This window comes from Scomber japonicus, chromosome 17 (genome assembly GCF_027409825.1).
Source record: "Scomber japonicus isolate fScoJap1 chromosome 17, fScoJap1.pri, whole genome shotgun sequence".
NCBI classification, from domain to species: domain Eukaryota; kingdom Metazoa; phylum Chordata; class Actinopteri; order Scombriformes; family Scombridae; genus Scomber; species Scomber japonicus.
This window is the reverse complement of record NC_070594.1, coordinates 12,127,949-12,146,314: the sequence shown is the minus strand read 5'-3', so window position 1 is coordinate 12,146,314 and position 18,366 is coordinate 12,127,949. Positions and strand designations below refer to the sequence as shown.

Sequence of the window (18,366 nt, the reverse complement as noted above, 5' to 3'; positions counted from 1 at the left end):
TCTAAGACCACTTTTCTGTTCTGCACAACATAGGTTTAAACCCCTTTTAAATCCTAAATCCCTGATAAGTAAGCTCATGACAGAATAACAGCCCCTTTTTCTGAGATGTTTTGTTTTCTGTCTTATTCATTTGGTTTAGTGAAATGTTGTATTTTGCACTTTATGGCCCCCATACAAAGAAAAAAAGAAAATTAATACAAATATTCAAATTGAAATAGGGATCGTTCTTGCATATGATCATTTCAAACTGTCAGTAAAAGGTACTGTCTGTGGATGTTTCTTTGTTAATATCACTTTTTAAAAGTAAGTAAAGTAAGTAAAGTAAAAGTAAGGAATATACAGATAAACTGGATCAAGACCAACCATTAAAACAAACAAGAGAGAGCCAGATAGGAAAACACGGTTGCACTTATAGAAAATTATTTGCTACTCTGACTATGTGTTGGGATACTCACAGGATACTAAAAGTGGCATTTAATATATTGGCATTTGAAAATGTGCTGGTACAATAGGCTACTTTCCAAAATTTAAAAGCAAGTTTTTGAAATCACTCTTCCCTTTATTAAACATGTATGTTTATTTTATATAATCATATAAGCATTATTTTATTGTAGGCTAGATTGAATCCCAAAATAGATGGGCTAATTAACTTTCATGGCATTGTGACAGGGTCAGTTTAATATATTGGTTTGCTGTGATTTAATTATGTTTGAAATTTCTTTTTCCGAGCTGACCTTGAACATCCCACAGCTGACGGACAATCAGTGCAACAAGCCACAGCTGGCAGCTTGCAGGTATGACCCTTTTTATTGCAGGCCAGAGGAGCCAGAGAGAGGAGCCAGAGACGAAGGAAGGCCAGAGAGGCCGGAGAAGGAGAAGATGAGGAACCAGCCGGAGAACCAGCAGGCCACCGAGAACCTACCATCGCAGAAAGATCCTCCTACCTGAAGTGCAGCGGCCCGTGTCTGTCGGCGTAATTACTCCAGCCTGGGTGAATGACGTTCAGTTATCACCCAGGAAAACCGTGAGTGTTAACTCCCAAATCCAAAATGCAGACACTAAGAAGGCCAGCTGTAGGGCCAGGTAGAGGAGGGAGTGAGAGCGTAGATGGGTGTGTCGACAGAGGGCTGGCGGTTGTGTTCTGTGTCTACAGGCGGAGTACCGGACTGAGGGAACGAGTAGATCCGGAGGAGGAAGAAGGTCTCACCCCCCCATCATCTCCGAGAATTGAAATCAGCATCCAGTCCTGGGAAGGACCTCCAGGACGGTCTGGAACTGGGAAAAGACTTTGGACTGTTTTATAATAAATCCTGGTGAACTTTATACATTTTTATGTGGTTTTTTAACTCTGCTCCGTCCTGATAAAAAGAACCTGCAAGCCTATCTGTAATTATGGAGTCCTAAGCTCCTCAACTTAGGTGGCGTTGTTGGCAACATTTTAAAACTAAATTATTGTTTCGGCTTTTAAACCAAACCAACCACGTGACATTTTCTGGCGTTGTCGGCAGGATCAGGTACCTGAGCAGAGTTAAAACCAAGGTATTGTTTTACACTTTTATTTTGGTGGCTTTTACCATTTTTATAAGTTTTAAAAATGATGATAATGCCTGTTTTTCTGGGTGCACCATGGGTACCAAACTTTGGGGGCACAAGTTTGGAACTCAAGCATTGAGGAGGAGATATGCCGCCAGCACCCTGATGAGTCTGCAATGCCCTTCGACAGGACGCCCTGTTATTAGAGGAGGATGCATGTGGACACAAAAGGCCCGAGTCTGCCAGGTTGGGTGCAGTGGAGCAACGCTGGGTAGCCCAGCTGGGAGGGAGAACATCAACGCGGATGCCCTCTCCCGGTTTCCTGCAACTTGCCCCAACCAGAGCCAGGAAGGCTAGAGACGGCCAGAGCCAGGAAGGCTAGAGACGGCCAGAGCCAGGAAGGCTAGAGACGGCCAGAGCCAGGAAGGCTAGAGACGGCCAGAGCCAGGAAGGCTAGAGACGGCCAGAGCCAGGAAGGCTAGAGACGGCCAGAGCCAGGAAGGCTAGAGACGGCCAGAGCCAGGAAGGCTAGAGACGGCCAGAGCCAGGAAGGCTAGAGACGGCCAGAGCCAGGAAGGCTAGAGACGCCAGAGCCAGGAAGGCCAGAGACGCCGGGGAAGGGAGAGGGTTTTGCATAGGAACTCTCTCGGACTGTGTGCAGGTTCCCTACACAGCCATGACCCCCAGCCTCACAATTGACTGGAGAAAGAACAGCAGAACTGTCTATGTTCTACTGTGTGCCTGCCCCAACATGCCTGCAGAAGTTAATGAAGCACCTGTACGACGGTGAATATCACCAGAGCGCTATAGACTGTGAGAACTGTTGCAGAGACTGCCAACTGTTAGCTGTGGGGGGATGTGACAGGGTCAGTTTAATATATTGGTTTGCTGTGATTTAATTATGTTTGAAATTTCTTTTTCCGAGCTGACCTTGAACATCCCACAGCTGACGGACAATCAGTGCAACAAGCCACAGCTGGCAGCTTGCAGGTATGACCCTTTTTATTGCAGGCCAGAGGAGCCAGAGAGAGGAGCCAGAGACGAAGGAAGGCCAGAGAGGCCGGAGAAGGAGAAGATGAGGAACCAGCCGGAGAACCAGCAGGCCACCGAGAACCTACCATCGCAGAAAGATCCTCCTACCTGAAGTGCAGCGGCCCGTGTCTGTCGGCGTAATTACTCCAGCCTGGGTGAATGACGTTCAGTTATCACCCAGGAAAACCGTGAGTGTTAACTCCCAAATCCAAAATGCAGACACTAAGAAGGCCAGCTGTAGGGCCAGGTAGAGGAGGGAGTGAGAGCGTAGATGGGTGTGTCGACAGAGGGCTGGCGGTTGTGTTCTGTGTCTACAGGCGGAGTACCGGACTGAGGGAACGAGTAGATCCGGAGGAGGAAGAAGGTCTCACCCCCCCATCATCTCCGAGAATTGAAATCAGCATCCAGTCCTGGGAAGGACCTCCAGGACGGTCTGGAACTGGGAAAAGACTTTGGACTGTTTTATAATAAATCCTGGTGAACTTTATACATTTTTATGTGGTTTTTTAACTCTGCTCCGTCCTGATAAAAAGAACCTGCAAGCCTATCTGTAATTATGGAGTCCTAAGCTCCTCAACTTAGGTGGCGTTGTTGGCAACATTTTAAAACTAAATTATTGTTTCGGCTTTTAAACCAAACCAACCACGTGACAGCATCTTTTCCAAAACAATGCTCACAAGGCATCCAGTGCACTGAGACAAAGCACACTAGGGGTAAGGGGATCTATATGAAGATCTTAACATAGGACAATGTGTTACAGTTTTAAGTGCTTTTGGTTTTAGGGAGTATTTAATTGAATGAAAGTAGGCCTATAGTTTGATCTCATAGCTAAATGAAGTATAGCAGCATGGTTTCTTACCTGTAAATTTAAATTTATGGATATGAAATTTGGCCATTATAATAATTGGATTTATCATGTACAAATGAGATCTTTTTTTCTCCTGTGTGTTAACATGATGCGTTATCTGAAGAAAACCTTTCCCATCATGACCTCAACACAACACTGAAAGTTAAACAAACTTAACGCGCGTCCGTCCTCACTTGTCACCGTTCCCTGATTGGATTCGTAAAGGTGACGTCACTGTAGAGGCGCTCTTTCTAAATTCGGCGTGTGACCCTCTGTCTGTGGATGTGTGATCTACACTGCACTGAAAATACAATTTCACTTTATAAAAAACAAAAAAACAGAAAACACGTGCTTAATTTTTTGGTTACTATGCCTATGCTTCGGTAAGTACTTTTGTCTCTTGATAATGAAGATTTGGGAAAGGTGAAACGGTTAAATCAGCAGCACAGGATCATTTTAATTCAGTGTCCTCCTTGAATTTTCTGCAATTTAACTTAGGATTTTGCTTTTGTTTGGGCTTGTATTGAAGTGTATTATCATGGGAAGAATGTATGCATTTCAGACTGGTAATTTATAACCAGTTTGTCACAGGTTAATGGCAAGTTTGCATTAGGGCTGGGCCTATGATGGGCCTATGATATTCTGTCAATATCGTGATATGAGACTATATGTCGTCTTAAGAATTTGGATCTCGTAATACCTTGATATGGCATAAGCATATTCTTTTTCTGGTTTTAATGAGACTGTTCTAGCTGTTCTATTATTTGCCTTTACCCACTTAGTCATTATATCTAAATTAGATCTACTGATGATTATTTATCAACATTTCATTGTGTAAATATTTTGTGCAATATCGATATCGCGATATTTAATGAAATATATTGTGATATTTGATTTTATCTATATCGCCCAGCCCTAGATTGCATGCCTGTTTTCTGTGTCATGGTTTTAGCATGATAAGAATATAGTGTACCAACATGCAAATCCCCCATTTTAGTATATTTAAGACACAGGCTCCATCATGTGAAGATATACCCAAGTGGTATGGGATTTCTGGTCCTATCAGTGAGGATTTCCCTAATGAGGCTGACCTGATGCAGACCAGAAAACTGTGTGACAGCCTTAAATCAAATGGTGTGTATGAGGATGCATTGGAGCTGCAGCACAGGTATGATACATTTTCACAATTTTATTACATGTTGTTTTCATACTGCAAATAATGCAGGTTGTAGAAGTTGGTGGATCACAGGTGGAGGGGGCCATGGTATGCGCTGTTTCAGAGCAAAGGCAATAGTTGAAAATAATCTTTGTGCTTTATTTGCAGAGAGAAGGTCTTGAAAAGACTGGAGTCCCTCTACAAGGAGTGGCTCACAGAACTGTGTGAAAAACAGGTAAGAAATAGTTGGTTTAATATTTTTTAAATCTATATTGATATTTATATATTTTCAAAAACAATTGTATATATATGGAGCTTGTTATTGTATGGATACTATGATATATATGTGTTTTAAAATTCATTTTAGAACTTACCTGAAGTGGTAACAGACAATGTTGGAGGCAAGATCTTCCCATTTGGCTCCTATCATCTGGGCGTGCACACTAAAGGTAATGCAAGAATACAATGATAATAATAATAGTTTCTTTTTAGGACAGTTGCAACAGTGACTCATGACCCTAATGAGGTTCATAATATGTGATCAAACTTTGTTCATTCAATGAAGGATATGAATATATGGCTCTGTTATAAATGTGCAAGCAATCAATTTCTCGTTCAAGGGACACACAGCATAGTCTTTTCAGTTGTGGGCTGTCAAATCACACGGTGGAGATAATGGTCTAGAACAAAGTTAAACATTTAAACATGGTCTCTTTTCTAACATGAATCTTGGCTGTTTCGACAGGTGCTGATATTGATGCCCTCTGTGTTGGACCTGGATTTGTTGAAAGAAAAGAATTCTTCACCTCTTTCTTTGAGAAGCTGAAAGCACAAGAGGAGGTTGAAGACATACGGGTTAGTCATTGAAGTCATTCATTGTGTGTAAGTTAAAAGAGATTTCTCTCCCTATTGCAAGTGACTAACAATATTGCTGTTGTCACTGTCCTCAGGCCATTGAAGAGGCATATGTCCCTGTTATCAAACTGTCTTATGATGAAATTGAGGTAATTCAGCGAGAGAAATAAGTAAAGTCTCTACTGCCTGCAGTGTGCCTCAAGGAAAACATTTTTTTGCATGTGTCCTAACAATTATTTTTTGTTCCTATTATTCTTTAGATTGACTTGATCTTTGCTCAGGTGCCATTGAAAAGCATTCCTGAACATCTGGACCTCTGCAATAACAAGCTGTTGAAGGGCATAGACAAACGCTGTGTGAGGAGTTTCAATGGTAAGAAACAGCTGCTTCCAAATCCTATCAGTGCCTGGCAGCTGCAGTAGTATTCAGTTTATTTTTGTGATGTATGACAGAGTTAATCTTTTATTTTATTCTGTTTTTTGTAGGCTACAGAGTTTCAGAGGAGATCCTTAGCCTTGTGCCTAACGTCCACAACTTCAGACTCACTCTGAGAGCCATTAAGCTGTGGGCGAAACGTGAGTTGAACACATTTGTTTAGGTTTCAACACTGCCAATAGGTTGAATTATTTTGAATATTTCCCCTTACACAATAATCAAAGTCCCACTCATACTCCCAGTATGAAATGTACACAGGTGTGATGTGGAACCTTGAAGCTTCCAGTGAAAATGGGTTTTTTTGGTGGAGGAGGAAACATCTTGTGCTCATCAGTTAAACTTTTTTTGTTTTTTTTAAATGAGGAAGAAAGAATAGATGGAATTGAAGATTCCAGATGAAATTTGAAGTTTTTAATTACATACTTACTTTTACTTTTAAACAAAAAAGCATAGTATACATATTATTTTTCCAGCAGCAATTGTTCATGGCTCATATTGTCTTCAACATTTGCTACCAGGCAACAGCTCTATCACTAAGCAACGCACAGGTTTAGTGATCTTTACAGGTAGCATTTACCTCTCTCAGGTGTCTGTCTATGTCTAAGTAGAATCATCTCATACAATGTTCAGGCAAAATATAACATATCAAGTTAAAAATAAAATAAACTTATCACTCATGCAAGCAGCTAATGAGGTCTTTTCGAGGCCTTGTGGGTTTCCTGATTGTGCATCTCTGTTATGCTGCATTGTGAGAAAAGCCAGTGGATTTGCATTATTATCTGATATGCTTTACCCAATATTAGAATTCATTTCCCAACATAATTTCACACCATTTTTCAAGCAAAGATTGAAACTTCACTTAAAGTAATGTGACATAACTGTTGGCTATGGCAAATTAGAGCAAGGGGAACATTGTACACTAGAAATCTATTTTTCCATCCTCTTATTCTCCCTCCAGGCTGTAACATTTACTCCAACATCCTCGGCTTTTTGGGGGGTGTATCATGGGCCATACTGGTAGCCAGAATCTGTCAGCTCTACCCACATGCTACAGCATCCACCCTGGTGTTGAAATTCTTCAAGGTCTTCTCCAAATGGTGAGCTGTCTCAGAATTTCTTTTAATCTTTTCAATTAAAAACAAAATTAGCTTTACTAAAAGTCACTTGGCTATGAGATTCTTTGTTGTCAGGGTGACCTTACTTGAACATAAGTGGGTTTAGCTTGTCCATTAAATATAGTGTCTAGTAGAGTTTTTCTCAGACTCCATATTAACTAATAAACAGTATGCACTTTCTACAATAACCTTTTCCTCTGTATGGTGTTGTAGTAAACATAAATGTTTTTGTGATTTATCAGAAAAAAGCAGTTCATGGTACATCGTACTTTTTTCTTAAGGTGAACCATAATTTGGCAATTAAATTATTGGCTGCAGAGAGTTTTAAATGGTAGCAGCATTCTTCAACAGTCTTAAAAAAGAAAAAGACTGCCATTGAAGATGAAGATTGAAGATTTCGGGCAAAGCACACCCTTTAATGTACTGTTGGTTTTAGAGGATTTGTACTGAATCATCTTGTCTTTTGTGTTTCAGGGAGTGGCCAATCCCTATTCTCTTGAAAGAAGTAAAGGACTGCCACTTTGGCTTCCCTGTTTGGGACCCCAGGGTAAGGCATAGAACCATATAAGTCAGTGAATTGATCACATTTGCTCACATGAACTGGTAAGGTCAAAGTGCTGTGCTCTTCTGCATTTCCAGGTTAATATGAGTGACTGCTGCCACCTGATGCCAATCATCACCCCAGCGTACCCACAGCAGAACTCCACAGTCAACGTGAGTCCCTCCACCCTTGCCATCATGAAGGAGGAGATGAAACGGGGTACGTAGTCACTCAGCTGATATCTACCACATGTTCGCAGTTCACTAGTTTGCTCTAATGCAAACTCATTTGGTCAGGAATAGGCATTCAAATTTTGGTTACTGTGCTGTAATTTTGAATCAGATTAGTACAATTTAGCATAAATCAAAAAAAATGTATACCTTGGTGTTTTGCTTTACACTCAAACGAGCTCTCCTTTCCCCTTTTCACAGGCCATGACATATGTGAAGAAGTACAGCAGAAAAAAGCACAGTGGTCCAAGCTATTTGAAACTCCAGACTTTTTTGAGAAGTACCAGTACGTATGAATGAAACTGAACAGTGCCATATCTAGAATACACACACATATGTACACACTGCATTATAAAATTTGGACATTTTTAACCCATTGTTTATCAGTTTTATGTTTTGAACAGAATTTTAAAGCTTTTTTTCTTCTTAGTATCGTCTCTGATTTCCAAAAAAACTACATAGAGTGTTAACTTAAAAGCCTGTAAGCCCTTTTTTTAAACAGGTTAACTATACCCCAAAAGCTTTTAAAATGTTCTTGATTACGTTATGTACTGTAGTTGTAAAATGTCCTTGTTAAAATGCTGATTTGTCTTGACCCTTTTTGTGCATCCAGATCAAAAACAAATGATTTAGTTCACAGATTGCGCTACGTACGCACTGTATCGTATGCAAGTCTTGCTCTGAATCACATAGAGACTTGAATTCACTTTTTTGCCATATGTATATTTACACATAGTGTTTTTTTTTTAAAGTATGCTACAACTGATATCTGGTAAATGTAAACTGACCATGTTCTGTATCTAACTTGAATTGCTCAATGCCAAATGTTTCATGAATATACCTTAGTTTTTTGCTGTTATTGACTTAAAATGTAGTCTTATTAAGTATTTAAGAAATTTTATTTTAACGGACTTCAATTTGTACTTTACTTTAATTATTTAATGCCATTTTTGGAATGGAGATGCAGTCCAAGTTTTATTGTTTGATGTTATTAATTCAAAATATGGACATAAGTTTTTCAAGTACTTGGATCATTTGTTTGTTGCTATGTATACTATTGGCGTTTTAAATCAGTTTTAAGCTCCTAATATATGCTACCTGCCTTAAATGTATTGTTCCTGAACTTTTATTGTGAAACCAGTCTTGAACTTTTTATACATTTTTCTATATGGTCTATTATTACACCATTATTATCAAGCAAATACAAGATTATCAGGTAGTGGAAGGTATGCTTAAATTCTGAAGTGTATTTTTAAAATTGTGGTGAGTTTTGAAATTAAAAACTGTAATGCATATTCAAATGGATGTAATAATTAGAATTCCCTAGTGCTCACTGCGGTGTTGACTGACCTGCTTTAAATATTGATCTGAAATTAATTGTAACTATTTCCGTTGGATACAACTGAAATGTATGATTAATGTAGTAAGATTCCAGCCTTTGTAGAAAGGTACCACACTGAGACGTCTGCTGCTGTTGTTCTGTCTCTCATGTTTCAAGGCATTACATTCTGTTGCAAGCAAGTGCGGCGACAGAGAAGCAGCATCTTGAATGGTGAGTACATAGAACAAAGAAAACGAGACGCCAAGTTTAAGTAAAACTGGAACAAATGTAGACATTTCTGTAGATGATCTCGTATCTTTGGGGTGAGAATGCTACTTATTCATGCCTGTGCTGCTCTTTGAGGGAGAAAACATTTTTAATATTTTATTTCCAGCGACTGTAGCGCTTTCCTCTTTCTGAAAATCATGTTTTGTTCACTCCCTCAGGGTTGGCCTAGTCGAGTCTAAAATCAGACTCCTGGTGGGAACTCTGGAGAGAAACGAGCACATTTCTCTGGCCCATGTTAATCTACAGCCCTTTGCTGGATCCAGGAATGTCAAAAACAAGTAAGTACACATGATTTTACAGTTATATTTCAATTCTGACAGGGAGGTCACTTGGGCATTAGCCCTTAAGTGAATAGTTTTCATTTCTAATAGATACACTTATTCTATTAACTGGTTCCTTTTTGTGAACTTATGCTATATATCTACTCAGTTAGTTGTAAAAGTAAAAGTATTTAAAAAAGTGCTTCTTTTATGGGAAGCTGAGAGTGTTTTGGTGTGTCAACTTATTGACCTGTTTTTCTGTCTGTTTCAGAGAGGAGAAGAGCACAAAGTGGCTGATTGGAATCCTCTTTAAGGAGGTGTCTAAAAACCTGAAAATAGACCTGACCTGTGACCTCCTGTCTTTCAGTGACACTGGTATGTTTTTTCTTTTTCTTTTAACTAAGTACAAATGGAGCAATGCGGTGTGAAAAAAATATGAATCCCCTTTTCATTGTTTACTGTTGCAGTCCATAGTCAGGCAGAACGCTGCAAGATATATGAGGAGGGGATGACCATATCAGCTGCGTATGCGAAAAGGGAAAATCTTCACTGGGTGATGCCTAATGGCAAGCAAAAAAAGGTTTTCACACCAAAACCAACACACACAGTGAGCAGTGAAACCTCGGCCACTGTGCCACCTAGTCACACACCACCTGTCAGCGTCAGCCAACAAGCCACAGAGAGAAAAGCTTGGCCTCAGTCTGACATGCCAGCTGAGAACCTTAATGCTGACAAGGTGTGCCAAATCCTTCCATGCTGTCACTGAGACAAGTTGATCAGTGTCTAATGTGAATATAACTGTACTAATCTAGATCAAGCTATGTTTAAGTATTTCTCTTGTTCTGTACAGGAATCAGTGTCAGGGACGAGCAGCCCACCTTCTCAAGGGTCCACATCCAGCAAACCCTCCTCACCCTCCTCACCCTCCACTGTCACACAGGCCACCGAGAGACCTTCTTCTCCACATTCAGAAAATCCAGCTAAGAAACTCAAAGAAGATATGCAATCAACTCCAGAGACCAAAAGCACCAGCACTAATGAGCCCACTACAGGTGTCTCACTCAGTGAGAGTCCATCTCCCACCTTGAGTCCACCAAGTGTCAAGAGACCTGCCACTTCTGAGCCTGAGACGCCTGCCAAGAAGTCCAAATTTGATCTGGTATGCTAAACGATCCTTGAAAAGTTTTCCTGTCAAGTTAATTACACACACTATTAAACAAGTCAGCTTCAGTTGTACTGTTGCTATGAGAACCAAAAAGGAAAAGGCCAGTGAACCATGTGCAAAAATACTAGTCTAAACATCTTATTGTGTCTCACCTCATTGTTTGTCTCTCCCTACCCTCTCAGAGTCCACCCACTGACGAACTGTCTGACATGGCTCCCGGCCCCACCAAACCTCTTACTTCCATGAAACGCACCATCAAACTCAAGCTTGTCAGGTATAGCACAGAATTAGGAATTGAAATCTCTCCTTAGTTTCCTCTAGCTCTTCGCACCTCTTCTCTCTCCCACCTTGTCATGTCCTCCGTATGACAGGAATCCTTACTACAGTATACATGTGCAGACTCATGAATGGCCTGCTGTGAGGCAGAGCTGGCTGGGTGAATGTCATATCTCTTACCGCAATGACTAAGCAGTCACCACAAGAGGGCAATGAAGCCTTTCTACTGGCCTTTTCCTTAAGTTAATGAAGCAATGGATACACAGACACATTGTTCAGACAAGTCATTTGGTGACAGAAAAACCTGGCGCGGATCAGAGTTAAAGGAGAATCTTTACCTTCAGTAATCTCTCAATGGCGGCATCTTCAAGGGGAAAAAATGATTTTGAATGCCAAATTTTTAATTTTTTCACCTCATTGTATTGATCTGGAGACTAGATAATGCTAGTGAGATGCTGATTCATAATTTAGAAAAGTATTTGTGAGGATGATCTATTGTGTCATCCTTTCAAAAAAACATTAGCCTTTGCAGGAGGAAAACAGATCTTTTGTGTTTGTGTGTTGTTTGATTATCTTTCCCGGAAATGCTGTCGGAAGATAATGTTTTGTCACTTGACCTCTGTGAGCTCTTTGCAGAGTGACGCTTTTAAGTAATCTGCTGTCTTTGATTAGCTGTAATTAATGACCAGGGAGAAACAAACATCACTCATTATTGAATAGTAATTGTTTTTAGGCCTTTTTGGTTGAAGAGGATAATAGCAAGTATACTTAAGATTTGAGTGCCGTAAAAACCACACTCAATCTAATACCATTAATGACACAGGCTGTATTGTAGACGACAACATGGAGTTTATGGATTAAAGTATCTTTACCCTAGTTTTGCATTAAACAGTCCTCCACCACATGTAAATATGTAAATAACGGCTTAAGATGACTGTGTGTATGACAGAATGCTATCTTTCCTTATATGGTAGTTTCATACTTTCACATGTTTTTGTATAGATTTACACACTAATTCACCAATTCATTACTACATATAAGAGGGCAACAGGCTTCTTTAATATACCTGAGCCACTGCAGGTTCCCATCAAGATAGAGGCCATAATCCATGTGCCATAAATGGCCTGATAATGTGAAATGTTTATTTTAGTGCTGGTGGGAGAGCAGGAATTAGATAGGTTGACCAGTTCATGACTAGTTCATCCATTGTACTGTAATATATACAACCGTTTTGTCTCTGTTGAATTTTGGAAAATGCTATTAATTATATAATTTGTAAACATTCATGTAACATTTTGAATTTAAGGACTATTTAAGAGGTTCAGATTTGATTAAGCAGCATACTTCAAGCTTTATTTATTGTTTTATTTATCTTCTTTATTGCGTTTTGTTGATGCACAGTATGTATCATTAGTTGGGTGGATTTGTGCCAGACGAGACACCCAGATTCTCAGTTTAGGGAGCAGACTCAAAACATGGCCTAGTTAAAGGTTTTTCTGTTGTTTGCATCCCAATCCGGTCAAAAATTCCCAAGATGTAGCTTGTAAGAGCGTGTATGTTGTTGCTAAGGAACAGTTTTTCCTGTGCCCCCAGTAGGTGGTCTCTTTATGAATATCATTACATATCCCCATTCAGGGGAGGCAAGACATCTTTATCCCTTCCAGACCATGTTTATCGCCATTTTCACTCTTACATTTAGGAGGGATGTTCATGCTCATATCTATGCTAACTCAGATTTTTATACCTTTACATATTTACTGATAAATGCAGTTGTGCTGCAGAGTAATTGCCGATAAAAATGAGAAGCTGTATAATGTGTTTGTGTGTCTGTGTGGGAGAGAGGGGGCATACTGGGATTTAAAACTTTCAAATAGTTATCAAATAGGTTAAATGTCTATATCAAAAGCAAGCCTTTTGTCTTACACAGCAGTAATGGCATACTTACATTTCCCTAATTAATCATGGACAACATTAGGACTTCATCCAGAGGTGTATCCACAGGAGGTCCAGTGTAGGGTATGGGGCTTCCCTATAGTTGTGGCCCTTCTTACTCCTGCCGCGTGCACTCTGTGTGGGGTGGAGGCTCAGGGCATGGCCCCCTGTCTTCCTGCTGGGCCTTCCATCTGCTGTGGAGGTGGTTAGGTCCCCGGATTGATGGCAAGACAATGAGTTTATGACATGTGTCGCCGTGAGTGACAGAGGGTCTTGTCCCAACTGGGCCTTCTGACGACCACGAATCTCACATTTGTAGTCGGCACTATGCCAAGGCTAATGGGAGGAGTGATCCTCCTGCTGTGGAATGGGACTTGTAGTTTACAGCTGGCTGGTAATTCAGGACAAGGATCAAATCTCTGTGGCTTCTGTCTTAAGACTCCTTGGCGGAGGACTGGCATCAGTGCATGTAAGTGAGCCTTACAGTCTGTGTCTTTGTCTGAAATAATGATAATCTGTGTTAAAAGAATGTGTAGGCATCTATAGAGAGTACCCCTCTAACTTCTGATTTGTACATGAGTGTTGTTAGTTGCTCTGCTGCCAGTACCAGCCTATTACTCCGTCTCTTCTGAGAGACTTTATGAAGCCTTCTAAACTGGTCTCTGAAGTTCCCCAGTTGACCCAGCAGTACTCTTTTCACACACCTGTCAACACGCTGTTTCTTTCCACTTTGGTGGGTCCAACTTAAAAAGAAATCTCTTCCTTCATCTCCCACTCCTCTCCTCCTTGCCCAAAACAGGATGATAAAAGCTAGAGTTTCACATCTGAGCAACTGCAACAATGCTACTGTACCTTCAAAGGGAAGATGCCACATTGTGAGATGACAGGGTATTGATATGAAAGTGTTGTCTCCTTCCCGGGTGAGATCAGAGGAGGCCGGTAGATGTGTACTGTTATGTTGCACTGAGTGATCTGACCAGCGTGGTGGAGGAGAAGTGTCATGGCGGACAGACTTTCTGGGATGTGCGTTTGTGTCAGTTCTTTCTTAGAAGAATTCAGCATAATGCGTTTGGCAAAGGCTTTCCAACTATCATGATTTTTTTTTGTCTGCACTTGACTTTGTTGATAATCAGATTTTGGTGCTAAAAATTGCTAGTAATTTTTAGAAATGATAATGTTTCTAAAGAAATTAAATTAAAGCTGATTTCAGGAAGGACGGTTATAATAAAATACCAATGAAGATTTAGTATAATATTCTTTTCTTTTTAGTACGTTTACACAATCTAACCTCAAAATCTCATAATGTATTCTTCCATTAATCATTTATAATATATAACCAGTGTAGTTGATCTGTACCTGCCATTTTTACGGCATCAATTGGTGTAACATGCTGTTTCATGAACTTGTAACTTGTAAACTTGTTTGTCCCTGTTCGTCTTGCAGGAGGTGTAATTGATTGAGTACCACTGAAGATTATATTGTCACTCTACTCTCTCCCTCCTGACCAAGAGGAAAAACATCATCTTCGACAAAAATGAAAAAGCTTAAACCCTGAATTGTGCATTGTCTATGTTGAATCCCATGTTGTGGTATTGTGTTGTTGTCCTTTGAGCTGAGAAAAAACCTCTCTTAACAAACTTGACCCGGGTAATGACAGTGTTATTGGTTCCATTTTTTAAAGTGACATTTCAATGTTGCATGTCATATTCAATAAATAACCTCAGGACACTTCATTACAGCAGCAACAAAAATCATAAGTGCAATAAGAAAAGTTTGTTCTAAATCTGCATCTCCAACACCTGATCATCACGGGAACAAATTATTTGTTTCGTGCTAATGTTATTTTATGGAAGCATTTGATACCTTGGCCGCATTAGTGTCTCCCAGGACTACTGCTGCTAAGTGTCAGTCTTTACAAATTAGAAAAGCCTACTGCACTTCCTGGCAGCAAGGAAAATGTCCCTTAACACTGACTCTGCCTAGCCCACTAAATATTTGGAGTAATCTAATATTAGATGTAAGAAAATTGGATGACCTCCATGTCAGCATCTGTAAATACTGACATTGAGTTGAACAGATTTATAAAAGTTTATTTTTAAGTTAATGAGAATAATAGGAAAATATTTTTTAGCTTTATAATTCAGAAAGCTAAAATGTAGAATATTTGTAAAATGTGATTGGATTCAGTAACACATCTTTATTGACATGGAATCACTTCTCATATGAATCCCAATTTTTATTTATTATAATTTTTATTTTTGAGATAAGACTTGAAATGTAACTTTTAATGATTGAGTGAATTAGTTGTGATTGTCAGGTGTCAGTCACCATCATCATTCAGTGTCCTTCTGGAGAAAAAGATGTACTATGACTGTAAACATACAGAAAGTATTCACTTCAAACAATATGCAAAAAAAACACACAGCCACATTGTTTGTTTGTTTATTACCATATCATTTACTTAAAAACTGGTGGTATATTCAGATGCATCTCAAAACAGCGACCAAGAAAGGGTGACAAGCCTAAGAAATGTATTCTTTTAGCACATGAAAGCCTCAAATACCATATTGTTTTCACTTTAGCTCAGACCAAGTGTTTGACAGGAGTAAGGAAACATCATCATTAGCTAGTCTGAATGCTCGGCTTTCCCTCTTACTATTATTTTCAGCTAACTTTGCCACTAAGTTAAAAAACAATCTAGTCAAGTTAGCAAATGACAGCAGAGCAACTGAACCTAATGAAATTCTCACAATTTAAGAACAGCCTAAAGGATGTATTTGAGGCCTTCGGACACCATAAGCACAACATGGAAGAGCACCTGTTCCTCCATGGCACCCTGCCACTGCTCTCTGTCTGCCTGCTGTGGAGGCTAGCTACCCATGATGAGGAATTAGAAAGTCATTAAGCAACACAAATAGCAGGGTGGCCCAGTCGCAGCCCACTCCAGACGACATTTGTGTCTTCATTTATACACTCATGGGTAAAAACAAACTTTCTTCTTTGCTAATTACTGATCTTATTAATATTTTGAAATCAGGTTTCCTCTTTATGTATAAGCTTGTGTTTCATTTAATCCCATTTATGAGATAATTCTCTCTGTACAGAATCATATAAAAAGTTAAAATTATGCCATGCTAGTATGCCATATATCCACCAAATGTCATAGCAGTTGATCCAATAGTTGCTGAGACAGAAAACTACAAATATCTGAGTGGCACAAGTGGAAAGAGAGGGGGCCAACAAAGTCAGTAGGATTCATTGTTTGGAAATGATTTTTAGTGCCAGTTCGTCCAGTAGAAATGTATTTCCCTGATAATTGAAAGGTCTGATTTGCTTGTGGTGCTAGATAAAAAGGGGATCACTAAAATTATTGGGATTCTTAACTTGGGCACTATTGATGTCTGTACCAAATTTAAGTTAAATCTATTTTATAGGTGATGAAATATATCAGTCTAGTCTAAAGTGGTGGACTGACAGACTGACATGTGACAGACCAGTCCTGGCACACTTAGAGCTACGCCTCATCTAACATGGATAAATTTAATACCTCCACTTCTTTGACATAAACAATTTGCTAGCTAGATATCGACATGACACGCCTCACTTGGGTCATATGGAAAACGTATTTCTGTTTCCCCAGTGCCATCTGTCTTGTTCCCCTGTACAAGTGCTTGTGGTTCCTAATTAAAGACTTCAAATGAAGTTTGTCTCCACAGCTGGCAAGGCTGCTAACTCCAGAAGTTCATCAGAAGGGCAACACGGCCTGATGTTTTCATTGACAGGTTAGGAGCAGCTCTAGTTGTGCTGGGACAGATACGATTCGTATGGTAGGTGGGTCTGTGAATGGGACAATAGAAGAAATGTGCTGCAAGGAAAGGGATTGTGTTGGGCTGGAAAGGTGGCTAGTGAAAATCCTTTTAATAAATCAGTCCAGTTCTTTCAAACCTCAACAACTACTGTCAAGTTGATCAGGGGTCCTGCACTTAAAAGGAAAGACCACTATATGCCAGAATTCAAACGACTATTTCAGTGATCTTTGGACACTCCAAATCTACTACACAGACAAACTGGAAATCACAGCATCAGGTCTTGAATTGGTGATTTCATTACACTTCTAGGAGTTGGTCCACTGACTCTGGTGACAGACTCCATGGGCTTGTAGAGTATCCAAGATTTTGCATTCAAATGAGTTTTATCTTTCTGTAGGCCTTACAGCTGTGAATCATAAAATGTCTACAAATCCCAGTAAAATCACCAAGGGGGCTGTCACAGTGGCCTTGCAGTTGTTCAATTATTCACCATTTATGGAGGAGCTCCAGGATTGGTCTCTTTTTGACATCATCACTGTAGTCTTGTCTCTCTGCTGTTCATCTAGGGATAGACTCTTATTTACATATTAAACTTAAGCTGGACAATGTAATTGAAATAGCACATTTTTTTATATTTTTAAGGTACATTTTCCCTTTAATTCAAATTCTGGGTCAACTCCATTGAAAGCAATGCTAATAATTATTTTTCTATTAACAGTGGATGAAATTACTACATCTAATATGAAAGGGGTTACTCATAGTGATAAATGATCACCAGACTCTCTTTCAGTGCTTTTGTAGGTTGTCAGCTGCTATAGCAGATAGCTGTGTTCAGCAAAAAAGTTCTTAAACCCACTGTCCTGCATAAAACAGTACCAAGACTAAGTTAAAAATAAAAACTAGCTGGTAATTTCTCAGGAGTTAATGGAGATCAACAAAGTAAAGGGAGAGTGGAAATTAGACTTACATTTGTCAGGTGACAAACATAATTCCAACTGAATGCTAATCTTGCTTCTTGTCTCTTGGATATGTAAATTGGCAAGTATATTATTGTGTTTACAACATCATCCTCTGGCCAAAAAAGACCCATTCATTGCTTAAAATGAACAAATGTGTTCATTCAAACATTCATGGACAAAATAAAAGTTTAAAAACAGTGTCTACATGCAATATAACAACCTTGTCTCCTAGAAATAAAGTACATATGCAACTAAATTGTTTTCCCAAGCTTGTTTAGTGGCTAATGTAATCACTGCCTGGGTTATGTTTGTTTTTAAAAAATGAATTAATGAATGATTTATATATCGCCCTGAAGTTAGGGGCAGGAGGTCAGGGTAGATGAGGGGTGTACAAAGGCAAGACTCTGAGATTTGCATCAGATAAATACTGTATAGTGAAAGTGGGCTAGCTTGGAGCTGGTGATTGGTACCAACAGTCAAGTCTGAATTTGCAGCTAAAGTGGGGCTTTAGACCTCACTGCTTGAGCAAGATGATAGTTCAGTATATCAGTAGTAGAATCTGTGATTGATATGAACTGCATGTCCAGTAACTTCACCAGACTGTGTCTGATC

General features: G+C 39.6%; 1 protein-coding gene across 1 annotated transcript; it reads left to right on the top strand.

The window, feature by feature from the left end:
- The first annotated feature begins 2,724 nt into the window (after positions 1 to 2,724).
- On the top strand, positions 2,725 to 11,246 carry LOC128376811 (poly(A) polymerase beta-like). The gene is made up of 20 exons (XM_053336665.1): positions 2,725 to 2,753; positions 2,883 to 2,996; positions 4,410 to 4,580; positions 4,737 to 4,803; positions 4,936 to 5,017; positions 5,314 to 5,423; positions 5,519 to 5,572; positions 5,684 to 5,795; positions 5,909 to 5,998; positions 6,817 to 6,955; positions 7,448 to 7,520; positions 7,613 to 7,733; positions 7,946 to 8,030; positions 9,243 to 9,296; positions 9,512 to 9,631; positions 9,885 to 9,988; positions 10,081 to 10,349; positions 10,464 to 10,772; positions 10,961 to 11,052; positions 11,150 to 11,246. The coding sequence occupies exons 1-20, from the start codon at positions 2,725 to 2,727 to the stop codon at positions 11,244 to 11,246; spliced, it is 2,292 nt and encodes a 763-aa protein (XP_053192640.1).
- Positions 11,247 to 18,366: the final 7,120 nt, after the last annotated feature.